Source organism: Myotis yumanensis, unplaced genomic scaffold (genome assembly GCF_028538775.1).
Source record: "Myotis yumanensis isolate MYYU_CA2020_CCGP unplaced genomic scaffold, mMyoYum1.0.hap1 SCAF_4, whole genome shotgun sequence".
NCBI classification, from domain to species: Eukaryota; Metazoa; Chordata; class Mammalia; order Chiroptera; family Vespertilionidae; genus Myotis; species Myotis yumanensis.
In genome coordinates, this window is record NW_027223755.1 from 1,199,194 (window position 1) to 1,214,856 (window position 15,663).

The following is a 15,663-nucleotide window of genomic DNA, read 5'->3' on the forward strand; positions in this document are numbered from 1 at the left end:
CGGGATGTGTCCCAGGCCAACCAATCACATCGTCTTTTTACAACAGGAACAGATCTGTGAGATGGAATCATCTTGAAAGCAATTCCGTTGTTTAAACGAATCAGAATGTCCTCGTATAACCAAGTCCCAGAAGCACAATAGTAGGCGTTTCAAAGGGGGTGGCTACTCAGGTTGTTTAGTGCGGGAAGCAGTGAGAGCCACGGCAAAGCCGGAACTCAATACACCAACCGACTCAGCATTTCTCAGTGTCTCATCTGCAGTGAATTCACGCTGGAATTGTGACACAGCTCTAAGCAGGATAGAAACGATTTTTCCAAAGGCTGATGACTGATAAAATATCTGTCTCCTTCTCTCTCCCCCCCCCCCCCCCCCCCCCCCCCGCCGCCACACAAACCAACCGATTCCCGAATCCCTATCCTATTTTTTTCAATTCACAAATAAATTCAAGGTGCATCAAAGGTTTTCTATGAAAATATGAAATCACTATAAACACTACATGAAACCGTAAATTGAAAATAATGTTTGGGAGAGGAAGGCATAGACTGTCCCATAAAACTCTGTCCTATAAAACTCTGTCCTATAAAACTCTGACTTCTGTAAGGCAGGAACCCCGCAGGCAATAGCCAAAGACATGTGACGAAATGTTTGTCCTTTGCATTGAAAACACTTCCCCCAAAAGACGTCTTTAGTATCTGAAGGGCCCTTACAGATCGGTCACAAAGATAAGAATAGTAAGTAGGCGTGATGGTGAACAAATCAATGTAAGCGTCATCAAAACAATAATTTGGCTAAATTTCCTTCTTAGGAACCTAGCATATAAATAAGCAATCTTGGTGATGATAGCGTAAAAAACAAAGCACATTTCACATTTTTGTGTGTCTTGTGGAGTACAAGGTGACACCCTAAGAGCACAGGCCTAGCGGATGCTGATAAACAGACCATCATGCTCACGCGCCTTCCGGAGGCCGATCCCGGCGAGGCTGCCCCCCGGGGGCTGGCCCGGACTCGCCTCCACGCTGGGTTTGACTGTTTTCTACGAGGAACAGAGACCTGAACACAGCAGGGGCCCTGTCAGCAGGTGGAACGGGCGGGTGTGGGTTTATGAGGGACTCTCCTGCTCAGCTCCCCACCGTGCCCTGCACCCCAAGGATTTGCTAAGCGAGTAAAGGGATGGATGGGGGTGGTGCCGAGTAACGCGTTTAGTCAAGATGTCATGCCGCGTGGCCCGCGTGCTCCCTCTCCTGACACGCCAGGGGGAAGGTTCGAATGTCACTGTGTGAGAAAGGAGATTCGCGGGGAACATTCACGGCGGCTCATTCCGTATTTGAAATGTCACTGCCCCCCCCTCCCCCCAACTCTGTGCACCAGTAATAAGTACCAGGAGCCGGGGATAGAACAGAGCCCCGTTGAGTAAATGCCTCCAAGGGAATTCACAGCGATAACATCAAAACAACATAAAACAGATTCTAATTTAAGGCTTTCATTGTTTTCACCAACAACATCTCCGTGTTGGGAAGCTCCTTTCCTTTGCCCTCGCATTCAAGGCAGCAACCCTGGCTCGGCGGTGGCGGCGGCGGCAGAGGCCGCTGGCTGAGTCAGTCCACACTTTAATTCAGGGTTTCCTCCAGGCATTCTCGGAGCGTGTGTCAACAGGAAGGAACATGTCCCAGAGCCCACTTCTGCCCCCTCTCCCTTAATAAACAAAATGCAGTTTCACTGTGTCTGTTGGTTCTCCCCGTGCTTTCTGATTTGCTGGAACAAAACCACCCTGAACCATCAGGCAGTTCAAGACCAAATTCCGAAGCAGGTGAAGCGGACGGGGGGACCCTGTCATGTCACCCTCACTCTTCCCGCCTTTCTGCCGTCCTCGCCTGTGAAGCAAGCACCCACGATGCGCATGGCTTGGGGACACGGAAGGGGGTTGCTCTTTACAGTGGACGCTCATGCCAATCTACACTAATAAAAGAGAAACATGGTAATTGGCGTACGACCGCTACCCTTCCCATTGGCTAATCAGCGTATCCTTATGCAAATTAACTGTCAGCCAAGATGGCGGCCGGCAGCCATGCACTGAAGCGAGCAGGGAGACTTGCTTCCCCCAGGAACTGCAGACTCCAACGTTCCCCGCCTCACTTGCCGGACTCTCAACTGCAACTCTAAGCAACTATTACTATGTTGCAAATAAGAAGCTTAACAAAACCGGCTTTCAGTCAGCCCCGGACCGCAACACTGTATCCATGTTTTCAGCAGGGAGGCCTCAGAGCTAAAGCTGGCCCAGAATAAAAAAAAGAAAAGAAAAGAAAACAAGGAGCGGTTGGGAGCTTTTAGTCAACTGCCAGCGGGAAAACAGCCCTCAGCCCCTCAGCCAGCCTGGCCAGGCACCCCAGTGGGGACCTCCACCCTGATCCAGGACACCCTTCAGGGCAAACCAGCCGGCCCCCACCCATGGACCAGGCCTCTATGCTATATAGTAAAAGGGTAATATGCCTCCCGGCACCGGGATCAGCCTGACAGGGGGCAGCGCCCAAACCCCCTGATCAGCCCTGCTCTGTGCCTGATGGGGGGAGCTCCCCAATCCCCCGATTGCCCTGCGGCTCTGTGTGTGACAGGGTGCAGCGCACCAACCCTCCGCCCCCACGGGCCCTGCTCTGTGTGTGACAGGGTAGAACCATAACCTCTCCATTGGCCCTGCCCTGAGTGTGACAGTGGTGGCACCCCAACCCCCTGATCGGCCCTGCTCTGTGGGTGATAGAGGGTGGCGCCCCAACCCCCTCCACGGGCCTTGCTGTGTGTGACAGGGTAGAGCCATAACCTCCCCTTTGGCTCTACCCTGAGTGTGACAGGGTGCAGCGCCCCAACCCCTGATTCACCCTGCTCTGTGTGTGACAGGGGGTGGTGCCCCAACTCCCCTATCGGCCCTACTCTGTGCATGACAGCGGGGAGCTCCTCAACCCCCTGATGGGCCCTGCTCTGTGAGTGACAGGGGGCAGCGCCCCAACCCCCCTGATGGACCCTGCTCTGTTAGTGACAGGGGGCGGCGCCCCAACCCCCTGATTGGCCCTGCTCTGTGAGTGACAGGGGGCAGCGCCCCAACCCCCTAGTCGGCCCTGCTCTGTGCGTGACGGGGTGGCGCCGTAACCTCCCCATTGACCCTGCCTTGAGTGTAACAGGGGGCGGTGCCCCAACCCCCCAATCAGTCTATCCTGAGCGTGACTGAGGGTGGCATTGCAACCTCCCGATCCGCCCTGCTCTGTGCATGACGGGGCGGCGCCCCAACTCCCCAATCGGCCCTGCTCTGAGCCTGACCAGGGGCTGCACCTAAGGATTGGGCCTGCCCTCTGCCACCCAGGAGCAGGCCTAAGCCAGCAGGTCGTTATCTCCCGAGGGGTCCCAGACTGTGAGAGGGCACAGGCCGGGCTGGGGGACCCCCCCCCCCCCCCCCAGTGCACAAATTTTTGTGCACCGGGCCTCTAGTTAGATAATAAGAAGCTAAGGTCCAGAGGGCGGGTCTCTAAGCGAGCTCTCAGGGATGGGCACGGGAGGGGCTGGTTCGGGTAGAGCGTATTCCTTGTTCTGGGTCCGTCACACCCGAGAGCACCGCCCACTCCGAGCGGTCAGGCCTGGCTCTTTGATTGATGTTTCGTTTTGCATTTTGTTGGGTAACTGACGAGCCCCAGTCCCCGCCCCCCCCTCCCCGATGGCTGCCAGGGGAGGTGTGGAGGCTCATGGATTTCTCCCTCACGTGTGTGCAGAGGTGGCCAGAGGAATCGATTGAAGCCGGGGCCAGAGGCAGCGGAGAGGGTATCGGAGGGGTGGGCGGGAGGTGCAGGCAGAAAGGAAACTGATCTGATGACTCCCCTGCTGGCTGACGGCTTTGATGCAGCGCAGGCTGCTGCTGGCGTTGAATGTAGAAGCGGGGGAGGGGGTGGGGTGGGGTGGGGTGGGGTGTGTGGGGGTGAGGGTGGGGGGTTGGGGGGGTGAGAGAGCTCTCCCCTGACCAGGCCCCCGAGACCTGGGCCAGGAGGCCTCATCGGAGCCCTTCTTGTGGGTGGGTGGGCGGGTGGGAGGGTCTGGGGGCCATCACTGTCCCTGCAGGGCTGGGTGGCGAGGCTGCTTCTAAGGAAGTTGGCTTATTTCTCCTGGGAGCACATGCCACCTGGAGCCTCAGCTGTGCAGGCCGGAGCTGAGCACCGTGAGGACCGTGTCATTGACTGAGTGGTCCCTGCGCCGGGAGTCAGAGGCCCCGGCTGAAGAACGGAGCCAGGGGTGCGTGGTGCACGCTGGCCAGGGATGACTCCGGCCTGGGGGGCACCGGCGAGGGCATCACCCAGCCTGGAGGGTGAAGAAAGAGGTGAGCCGGTGGGCAGACGAGCAGACGCAGACCGAGGCCACGGTTGTGATCAATGGCAGCCCCGCTGGCCTGCAGTCTGGTCCGGGTTGATTCTCTATGACGAGAAATATTCAGTAAGTTACTAAACTGTCAGTACTCATGTTGTATAACTACTCCAAGGCAAGCTTTAAAAGATAACACTTTAAAAAAGGTAACTGACAACATTCCAGCTGATCAAACATTTCTTCCCTCTGGTGTCTTTGAATGAACAACTTTGGCCGTCGAATGAGTAACTTTCCCGGAGCCGCTTCTTAAGTCCGACTTTTCCTAGCTCTACACTCGGGGCGCCAGTGTAGTGGGGGGTTGGGGGGCTGTCTGGGGCGCATCCATCACTTCCCCCCTCCCCTTTCCAGGTGCGAAGGTCCCTGATGACCTGCTCACTCTGGCTGCCGGGAGGGGCTGTGCAAGAAGAAAGGCCGTCTTCGCGGTGAAGGCCTGGACTCCCGCAACTGGACCGGGAGGCTCTCACGGTGCACCTACCTCTGAGAGGCGTGTCTTCCTGCCACGGTGGGCGTGGCTTTGCGATGGCAGGTGCCTGGTTTCGGAGGCTCACTGTGCGCGGTTGGCGGCAGGGCGCAGCCCTCACAGCGTTCGGGCGAGGTCATCCTGGCAAACAGGCCCCCCGTGTCAGCCTCTGTCAAATAGCTTTACTCGTCGGTTCCTCTCGTCCCTTCAGAGCAGCCAGCGGACGGACACCCGGGTGGATCAGACGGCCTCCCTTCTCCTGGGCTCAGCGTGGGCCCTTGTCCGGGTGCGGGTGGGTGGTGGGCTCATTCACGCCCTGCTTGCGTCCCGTTCTTCTACGTCGGTAACACGAGGCATTGATACTTACGGAGCGGCCTGGGCCCACGCTCATCTGACGATCCACTTGTTTTTTTTTTGTTTGTTTTTTTAAAAATATATTTTATTGATTTTCCACAGAGAGGAAGGGAGAGAGATAGAGAGTTAGAAACATCGATGAGAGAGAAACATCGATCAGCTGCCTCCTGCACATCCCCTCCTGGGGACGTGCCCGCAACCCAGGTACATGCCCTTGACTGGAATCGAACCTGGGACCTTTCAGTCCGCAGGCCGACGCTCTATCCACTGAGCCACACCGGTCAGGGCTGACGATCCACCTGTAATCACTGCAGACCCCCCGTCGAGGCCGGCATCGTGAAGGCTGGCGTTTCTACTTCCCGTGCTGAGAACTCTTTGAATACCGGAAGCCAGCAGGTTGGATTCCTTTCATTCCTGGTGGCATTGTTTGGTGTTTGATTCAGCGAGTACTTCCTAGATATATTTACACAGGAGACAGGCTCAGCGTGTTGTCTGGAGGGGTGGTGTGTGCACAGCTCACGGTCCAGCGTCAGGACTGTAAGCTGGGAGTGTGTGTGCATGTGTGTGCACATGTGTGTGCACGTGTGTGTGCACGTGTGTGTGTGCGCCTTGGAGCTGGCTGTGGATATAAACTCGGGCTCTACAGGTCTGAGACATCTCACCCTAAACACCTCTAGTCAGGTGGGTTGGGTGGTGGCAGGCAACCTGCAGAGGGAAGCCTTCGATTTCATCCTGGAAAGTTCTCGTAGCAAACGAAGGACTGGAAAGCAACCCCTGCTCCCGCTTAGCAAACTGTCGATGATGAGTCAACAAAAATAAAAGCAGGTCTGCCCTGGCCAGGCTGCTCAGCGGTTAGAGCACTGGCCCATGGACGGAAGGGTTGGGGGTTTGATTCCGGTCAAGGGCACGCACCTCGGTGGTAGGCTTGATCCTGGCCCAGGTCGAGGCATGTGCAGGAGGCAACCAATCCGTGTGTCTCTCACATCGACGTTTCTCTCTGTCTCTACCCCTTCCTTCCAACTCTCTCTAAAAATCAATGGGGGGAAAAATACCTTTGGGTGAGGCTTAACAAACAAACAAACAAAAGCAGCTCTATTTCTTTAGGCAGCGCCTGCGTTTCTTTGACTCTCACATGCTATCGGTGTAGTTTGTGCCATTATCACATACATCATTAAGGAGGAAAAATAATTCTCATCACTAAGCTCTGATGCAGAACTTCTAAATCACTAGCGTCTTTACTTATCCTGTTGACAGCACTCTCTTATTGGGCTATCGGTTTCTATAACTTAGAACTTTTGAGCATTCATAGGAAGGGGAATAGAAATTCACTAAATTAGGTAAAATGTTCCTAAATGACCCCATGTTCACCTCGGACCCTTCTGAGCCGCATGCCGAGGCCAGGCCTTCGTCAGGGAGCAGGGACCCCGGTCACCCGGGTTCTGAGCCGGGCACGCTGCTCCGAGGCTCGCTCTACTGTGGTCTCTGAGCTCCATCCGGGTCCCGCACAGGCAGCCACCAGCCATGGATCACGGTGCAGCTCCTGACAGGCAGCCCTGAGCCAGCACTGGAGCCCCCCTAGAGTCTTCAGAACCAGCACCCCTGGTGGCCTGTTCAAGACCACAGCAGAGCACCCCCGGTCAGCCCCACAGGCAGCACCCCCTAAGGGCAGTCCCAGCAGGCCCCGGGCCCCACGGGGGTCAGCCTGCTCCGTGGGCTCAGCCCCTGCACGTCAGCTCATAGGTGATGGTCATGGCCGATGCTCACAGCCACTGTCTACGGGTCAGTCCCAGCCACCGACATGCCAACAGCCACCAAGGTTCACCCACGACAGGAGGGCACACACCCACTGGGGGCACTCCTGCCTGCCTGGCTCAGGGGGCCAGGGAGACGGCACCCCTGGCTTCATGGGAAACCTACCCCCTGTGCCCCCTGTGCCCCCTGTACCCCCTGTGCCCCCTGTGCCCCCTGTACCCCCTGTGCCCCCTGTACCCCCTGTGCCCCCTGTACCTCCTGTACCCCCTGTACCTCCTGTACCCCCCTGTGCCTCCTGTACCCCCGGTACCCCCCTGTGCCCCCTGTGCCCCCTATACCTCCTGTACCCCTGTGCCTCCTGTACCCCCGGTACCCCCCTGTGCCCCCTGTGCCCCCTGTACCTCCTGTACCCCCTGTGCCCCCTGTACCCCCTGTGCCCCCTGTACCCCCTGTGCCCACAATCAGAAACAACAAAGCAGTGTGCCACCTGCTAAGCACGTGTTTGCTTCTGGGGAGATGAAGGCGGGCCATTTGGATTCGGATGGTCACGGACCGTCTGGGAGATCTGGAAACCGAAACGCGCGGCTTCATGTGTCAGGCGGAGGAACTCGGCTCCCTGCGGCCCGATCCCGTCCCCCGTCCTCCTGAAACCGCACTTTCCCTGCCCACGACGTCCCTTCCAGGGGACGAGGACGCTGCGGAGCAACCAGCCTGACGCACGACTCTCTGCAGAGGGGAGCCTGTGTCCGCCACAGCGAGCCCGTGACCACCAAGCCACCAACTTAGGGGGTCGCACAGTCACTAACCGCCAGTGAGGGCGTTTCTATTCCGATGGGGGGGGCGCGGGTGTGGGGTGCAGTTCTTGGAACCCACATGTGGCTGGGCTGGCAGTCTCCTCTCCTCTGCAACCTTCCTTTTCTGCCCCACGGAGCTCGCTGAGCAGTATCCTAAGAGGCCGCTCCCCCCTCCCCACCCCAGGCGGACCAGGCCCTGGGGCCCCGGTGGGGCGCCTGTGGAGACCTTGCTTGCGGGGGGGGGGGGGGGGGGGGGGGGTGTAATGTTTTCCCTGACACTCGCCTCTCGGGCCCTCGGGCCGCCTGGGCCGTTCCCCGCCGGGCTCGGCTGTTTCCCTGGGCCGGCTGCCTGCTTGGTGGTTTTACTGAGGCTCTGAGGACGCCAGGAGGTGAGGGAAGGGCTCCAATGGGCTCGGCCATTGGCCAGGCGGGCGGTGATGGATGAGCCCTCCCGCGGGGCTGCGGTCCCCCCCCCCCCCCCCCCCCCCCCCCCCCCCCCCCCCCGGCGGCAGCAGCTGCTAAGTTTTTCCAGAGTGAACAGCGTGGGCCGGCCCAGCGGGGTCTCACTCCTCCGCGCTCCCTGCACTGATCTTAAGGGACATTCCTGGCTGCAACGCCCCCTCTTTCTAGAAATCCAGCTACGCCGGCGACAAACCCAGACGTGTGCGGTGCGAACTGCCTTAGAGAAGTGTCAGAGGAGAGGGTGGGGAGGGGGGGGTCTTTGAAAACATCAGTGTAACCCTTCCTCTTCCCTAGCGACCTCCTGGCTGTTGGCTGTGGGGAAACACCGCGTGTGCGTTTCCTCCTGGAAGGAGCGGCCAGACAGCGCTGCGCCGAGGAGGCCGGGCGGCTCGGTCCCCCCCTGCAGATGTCCTTGAGCCCCGGAGACGGAAGTGAGCGGGGTTTTCACTCCTCATGCAAAACAACCGTCTAAACATAATAGATGACATCAGCGAGGGCTTTTCAATTCCTGGATGGCAGCGGCGAGCTGACCCGGCTTCATCCTGGGTTTCCAAACCGAAAAGACAGCCTGGCAGGGACGCAGCGGCCGCTGCTGGAGGGGACCTGCCGGAGGCTGGGGGCGACCAGCGCACCTAAACCCGCCCGTGGGCACGGGCTCCGCTCAGCTCAGCTCCCCCGGGCGCCAGCCAGGACCCCACCAGGAGGAGGAGGAGGAGCCCAGCCCCCGGGAAGCATGCCGGCCTGCCTGCTGCTGCTGGCCACACTCCTGGTCCCCGTGCCCCTGGTGCCCGCGCCCCTGGTGCCCGCGCCCCCGGCCGGGAGCAGCAGGTACGCGGTGGACTGCCCGCAGCGCTGCGACGCCCCGTGCGCCAGCGGCCGGCGCTGCCCGAGGACGGTGCTGGACGACTGCGGCTGCTGCCGCGTCTGCGCGGCCCGAGCGCGGCCACACCTGCTACCGCACCGTCGTGGGCATGGACGGCGCCAAGTGCGGCCCGGGGCTGAGGTGCCAGTTCTACAGCGAGGAGGATGCGTTCGGTGACGAGTACGGCATCTGCAAAGGTAAAGGGGGGCCCCGGCGGCTCCCCGCCCGGGCGCACGGGGTGAAGCCAGCTGGGAGGTGGGGGCCTCTCTGCCCGAGGACCCGAGGGGACAGGTGGGCGAGGGACAGGCCAGCAGGTGTGTCACGGGGAGAGGGAGCGGAAGACGATGCTGCCTTCTTGGTGGGACCCTCGGGAGCCGGCAGGTCACCTCGCTGGGTGCTGGGTGCTGGGTGCTCTCTCCTGCCGGCAGTGACTGCAGGTGGCATGGGTGCCTCGGGGAGGTGCCCGGCCCCGCTTTAGGGATTCTGTGATTCCGAAAGGTCCCGGGACGGAGGGCATCTCTCAAGATGAGTGTTTCCGACGACCCCGATGCACCCTGTGAGCCGGGGGGCTTCCTCCCCTGACAGCACAGCTCCCCTTGGGGGAGGCGCCCGAAGCGGGGAGCAGCCTCCTCCCATTGGTTAGGGGCTCCGGTCATCTGGGAAAAGAGCAGGTGGGGTAAAACAAGCAGAAATAACCCCGGGGAAGAGAAGGCGGGCTTCTGTGCGGACGGGGCTGACAGCCTCACAGCCTGACAGTAAGTGGTCAGGTTTCCACGGCAGCTAAGGACGGGGCCAAGCATTTGCAGAATTCTCCTCAAACGTCGTGGCTATGGCTCAAAATGTCTAACATGTTGAGAATTGGAAGACTGACCTACGGCTCCCTCGTGATCTCACCATTCAGAGCTGTTATTAAGACGCACCAGATGCCGTCGCCCGGCCATCAGTGTAATAACACGAGGGAGCCTTTAACGTTACTAAGGGGACGGGGAAATGTGCTGGTGACGCTGATGTTTTACGTATTTGGTACAATTGTGTGCTTTTACGACTGATAACCAGGCATCAGGACTGAGTCATTCATTCTCCTACCTCGTGGACAGATATTTACAGACGAATCCCCGTTTAATCCGTCAAACATGCTACCGGCTAGGAAACATGCTCGGACTGTCGGGAGCGTTTTATCTGGGGGCTTAGTTTAGGTGAAAGGTAGACGGGCGAGGACATCCTTTCTCAGCCACGGACAGTCCTCGCTGCAGGAAGCTCGGGAGGCAGCGGCGAGCAGCCCTGCCGGGCGTCGGGGGGCAGACGGCGCCCGCCTTTCTGCTGGCAGCAGCCTCCTCTGCAGACGGTGTAGACGCGCCCTCGGACGGGCAGGGACTCAGGCTGCCAGGCACCGGCCTCGAGCGCTCTCGTGCCCCCGAGTGACCGAGTCGCTGTGAACAGAATGCATCTTAGAGAGACGGGGAGGGGGGGGGGCGGGGGGGGGGGTATGGCTCTTTGGCATCACCTCCAGGCGCAGGCCTGTGTCGCCGGAGCGTTCTTTCCTCTGCCGGAGCCGCAGCCTGTGAGCCGGGAGCTGGGAGCCGGGAGCCGGAGCCGGAGCCTGAGAGCCCCCCAGGCTGGAGAGAGGCCCTCCGTGCACTCGGCTGCAGGCAGCCCCGCCTCAGCCTCTCAGGGACCAGCGCTCACACGGACACTGCACGCACAGTGGCCTGGCAGATCCTTCTGAACACCCGTGTGTCTGGCGCTGTGTTGCCAGGTAACAGGCAGCCGCCGAAACATGTTTGTTGAACACCCAGGACCTCTGCGCCCGGCTGTACAGACGCGCACGGGGCTGTGGCTCCGGTTTCAGTTCCCGGCAGAGCTTCCCTGGGCGGCGTCTCAGCGCCCCCTGGAGGGGCTCTCGGCGACCGGCTTGCAGCAGGGTCCCCGCACCTGACGGACAGGCTGTGCGAGCTGCCTCTCCCACCTGCATCTCCCCCAGATCCATCCTGACACCTCCCTTCCCCTCCTTGGGGGCTCAGAGCGCTCTCGGGGCTCGGCAGGCGATGAGCAGATTCCCACGTGCCCGTCGGCCGGGGAGTCGCTCTCAGCTCGCGGGGGCTTCCTGGGGCCGGGGGTTAGGCCCGTGGTCCTGCCGCGTGGAGAGGACAGCGTGACAGGACTGAGCGCCTCACAGAGCGGGGCGTCCCCCTCGGGCCCCGCTGCTCAGAGGCCCTTCCCTGCACATTGAGAACTAAACCGTCTGTGCGCACAGGGTTCAAGAGCACCCCCTCTTTCCAGCTGCCCAGGAGCGGGTGCCCGTGCCGCTCAGCTGCCCCCACGGAGCTGCCGCAGGGTCACTGGCAACCTGCCCACTGCCCGAGGGGACAGTGCCAGGGCTGGCCCACGGCGCGGGCTCCGCGCAGCGTCCCCGGCTCAGCCCCATTCAGGGCCAGCGCCCGCGGCGCCCCTCTCCGCCCGCAGTCCGTGGTTTCACGTTTGCTTATGGATCTGTTTATTGGGTGGCGTTGTTCATGACAGTGCCCAGTTCCCAGGGTGCAGTTCTACAACCCATCCTCTGTACATTGTGCTGTGTGTTCACCCACGTCTCATCGCCCGCCATCACCATTCGCCCCCCTCGCCCTCCCCCTCGCCCGTTCCTCTGCCCGTTGTTGCCTGTGGAGCTCTGGGTAGCTTTTTGCTGACTCCCTCCGCTCTCTCACCCCAGCGCCCTCCCCACAGCTGCAGGCTGTTCTGTTTCTCGGAGTCTGGGTCTGCTTTGTTGGGTGGTTGATTTTGCTCACTGGCTCCCACATTTGTGACTGGCAGTTTCAGCGTCCAAGTCTGCTTCCGAGGACGGGTTTTTACCCGGCAGCCCCGATTCCCGCGGTTTGCTCGGCTCCCAGGCGGTGCAGGCGTGGGCGGGCGGTGCGGGAGCCCCTAACCTGCCCTCTGCCCGCAGACTGCCCCTTCGGCACCTTCGGGATGGACTGCAGGGAGACCTGCCGCTGTCCGCTGGGCGTGTGCGACAGGGTGACCGGCCGGTGTCTGCAGCATCCCTTCCTCCAACAGGCGGCCGCCAGGTCCCCCGACAGAGGCGCTCCCCGCGCAGGTGAGCCTGGGGCCGGGACGCGGGCGGGCGTTGGACTGAGGGTCCGTGTTACCGAGGGGGAGTGGGTGCTGCTGCTGTTTTTTTAAAAAGGATCTTATTAATAATTTAGAAGATTATATAATTTCTCATAAAGTTTACCCAGCTTTTATGGAGGATAAACAAGATCAATGACACCCCCCCCCAAAAAACACACGCCCCAAAACACACCTGCAATAAAAAGAAAAACCAACGAAGACAAGAAAGTTCTTGAAACTCTTCAGTGCCTGTCTGATGGACGTGCTACCCGTGGTCGGCAAACTGCGGCTCGTGAGCCACGTGCGGCTCTTTGGCCCCTTGAGTGTGGCTCTTCCACAAAATACCACGTGCGGGCACGCACGTACAGTGCGATTGAAACTTCGTGGCCCATGCGCAGAAGGCAGTATTTTGTGGAAGAGCCACACTCAAGGGGCCAAAGAGCCGCACGTGGCTCGCAGTTTGCCGAGCCACAGTTTGCCGACCACTCTGCTAGACAAAGCCGCTCCTCCCAGCCTCCCTACAAGGACTCAGGAAGTCAGGGGATACGGTCTAAGAGCCGAGAGGGAGCACAGAAAACACGTTTTAGCCAAATGGAAGCATTTGGTGGCGTAATTCCAAGTGTGTTTTCTGTGGACCTTGGAGAGGAGCAGAGAGGCGTCTGTGGCTGGAACTTGGGGATCATCTCTGACCCTCGGCGCGGGGCCCAGGCGGTCTTCACAGGCTGCTCGCCAGCCCACGGCGTCTCTTACCGGGTCGTGGGAACACAGCCGGGGCCGCACGCCCCGCACAGCTTGGTTTTCTTGTTGAATAAATGTCCAGTCCAGTCCAGCTTCGATGGAAAGTAGCTCATTTAAAACGACATGTAGCCACAGAACTTCTAGTATCAATACCACCCCCCGCCCCACACACACACCTTGTATTTCAATACTTGACAATCCAAAGCCACTTTATTTAGGGTTTTTTTCCAGGCCCTTTGCAACTCAAATGAATTAAGATTAGAAACCGCTGGCAAATGGGCTGTTCCCAGCTCCCCCTCCTTACACATGGGTGCAATTCAGCGCCTTATGATTAAGGGAAAATAATTATTACGCAAATGACTATTGTAAGTATGGCTATGCCCTTAAATATTAGTTTAAAATAAAAACCCTTCTTAACCTATTTGCTGAGTAACGGTGTGACTATTTGATGTGGAAATTTAGATCATTATTAACGTTTCAGCTACTTGTGAATTGTGCCCATGGTCCTTGAGAAGCAAAAAGGAAGTTAAGATCTACATTTTGTGTGTTGAGGTGGTGTTCACATCACATACATTAACCGTTTTAAAGTGACGAGTTCCGGGGCATTTGGTGTATTCACGACGCCGAGTGGCCACCACCTCGAAATGGTCCCAGGACATTGTTCTCAGCCCCCAATAAAACCCCAGCCCCCCCCCCCCCCCTCACGTCCTCCACCCGCAGCCACGGCTCTGCACCCGAGAGGGGGTTTGGAAGGTCTGATGCGTTTAACTGCGGGGCTCACCCTGCTGTGTGCGGCTCGCTGCCGAGCGCTTGGCTGTTTATCTACTTGCTTTCTGAAAACCAGAGGCCAGAGAACCGAGGACATAGCATCACACCCCTCTGCATCGTGTGAGGTCCCACCTAGGCTTTTCCACCGAGAGAAACGAACCCCTCGGGAGCCTCCGTGGTTGGGGATGCGCGTGGGGGAGGACGGCGAGGGGCCCCTCCCGGCGCCCCCTGTGTCCGCCCCACACAGTGCGTCCCCCCCACAGGGCGCGTACGGGCTCCTGCCCGCAGCCTCGAGAGTGTGGCTATCGTGGCCGCTGTACAGACAGGCGCCTCGGAAGCATTCTGCAGGACGGAAGTGACATTACAGTCACACACTCTCCCCAAATCCGCTACCAGCTTCTCAGGAGACATTTACGAAGGGAAGCATGTTCTGGGCCAAGGAGTTTCCTTGCAGAATTAGCTAAGGAGCTGGCCAGCGTGTAAGCTCGGGGGCCTCAGGCAGCTCAGGGCCGAGAAGGGGTCCCCCAACCGCCTGTGACTGCGCACCCCCGGAGCCCGCAAGCAGCTGTGCGTTTCCACACTGAGGTTGCCAGGAGGGGGTTTGGGGCCATGGTCCTGTCCGGGCTTCACGTCGCCTCTGCACAGGCTGTGTGGGCTCCGAGGGTCACCCGCACAGGGGCCCCCCGAGGGCTGGGCCCCCTGATTCCACCACATCATCACCTTGACTTCCTACCTGTTGGGTATAACACCGTTGGCAAGCGAGCTTCCTGGCTTCCTCTCTCTCTCTCTCTCTCTCTCTCTCCCCCCCCTCTCCCCCCCAGACTGGAAATTTACAGCAACTTTTTGGGGTGCGGGGGGAGGGGTGGCAGCATCTGAGCTGGTCCGTGGCTCACACACGGCGCCTCCAGCTGCCGGAACCTTCCAGCCTCCCGCTTCGCGCGTGCGCTGCTGCTGCCAACACCTCGCTCCCCTCAGACGCAGGAAACCCCCATCCGAGCGCATTCTAAGCATGACACGCTTTTCTCCCGGAGAGGAGAGCGAGGCCTGTCTTCATAGACATTCGCCCTTCCGTCCGCCTGGAGCCACACCAAGGGCCTCCTCCTCCTCCAGGCCAGGAGCGCGAGCATCTCGCCGAGAGCGCTGTCCGCACAGCCCTGCTGACACGCACGTGTTCATTAAGCACCTGCTGTGCTCCAGGCACTGGTGTGGCAACAGGCAGAACGCAGCCCTTGCGGTGGCGCCGGTGGTCTGGTGGCGGAGTGAGGTGACACAGGAAAGAAGGAGAAAAGACGCGCGGGCAGTGCACTGAGATGATGTCTCGGTGCCGGGTGGGGAGAGAGGCAGCTCAGGGTGCCCTCGGGGTGCCCTCAGGGGGAGGCGCAGATCACGGAGCGGAGGGCACAGACAGCGCAGCCCTGCGCGTGCTCAGGGTGTCCCTCCTGACCCTGGAGGCCTAACGGTGCGTTTCTCCCGTTTCAGAGCCTGACGCCGGGTCTGGCGACAGCAACGCCATGACGCAGGACCTCCGGAGCCAGCACGCCGCCCGCTCTCCCGGCACCAAGTGGTTAGAGCCCCGCTGACCCCGCGGGTGCTCCGAGGGAAGACTGTCTGAACGAGCATCCGACCCCCAGCCGACACTTAGGAACCTCCGCTTGTAGCATAGGCCGTGCACCTTCTGGAGACCAAGCAGGACTCAGGGCGGGCCCAGAAGTAAGAGCAGGCTACTAACACCCTGCAGCGCCGCCGCCAGAACCCTTAGCCTTTGCCACACATTCGAATGCATGCAGCCGTGTCACATGTGCGTGTAGAGTAGTGCTGAAGGACGGAACGCCACCAGGCCACGCGGGCACGTCAGCCGAGGAGACAGCCGCGGCCAAGGTCACAGCGCGGCCCCGTCCCTCGCTCGGACGCACGTGAACTCTGGGATGCACACCAACGTGTGTCGGGCGGAGGAAGGGCTCGGAGCACGAGAA

General features: G+C 59.9%; 1 protein-coding gene across 1 annotated transcript; it reads left to right on the top strand.

The window, feature by feature from the left end:
* The first annotated feature begins 8,337 nt into the window (after positions 1 to 8,337).
* ESM1 (endothelial cell specific molecule 1) lies at positions 8,338 to 15,663 on the top strand. Its single transcript, XM_070411404.1, is given in 5 exon segments — positions 8,338 to 8,423; positions 8,512 to 9,151; positions 9,153 to 9,276; positions 12,021 to 12,170; positions 15,170 to 15,663. Coding segments are annotated over 4 exon segments (828 nt in total). The 5' UTR covers positions 8,338 to 8,423; positions 8,512 to 8,698; the 3' UTR covers positions 15,271 to 15,663.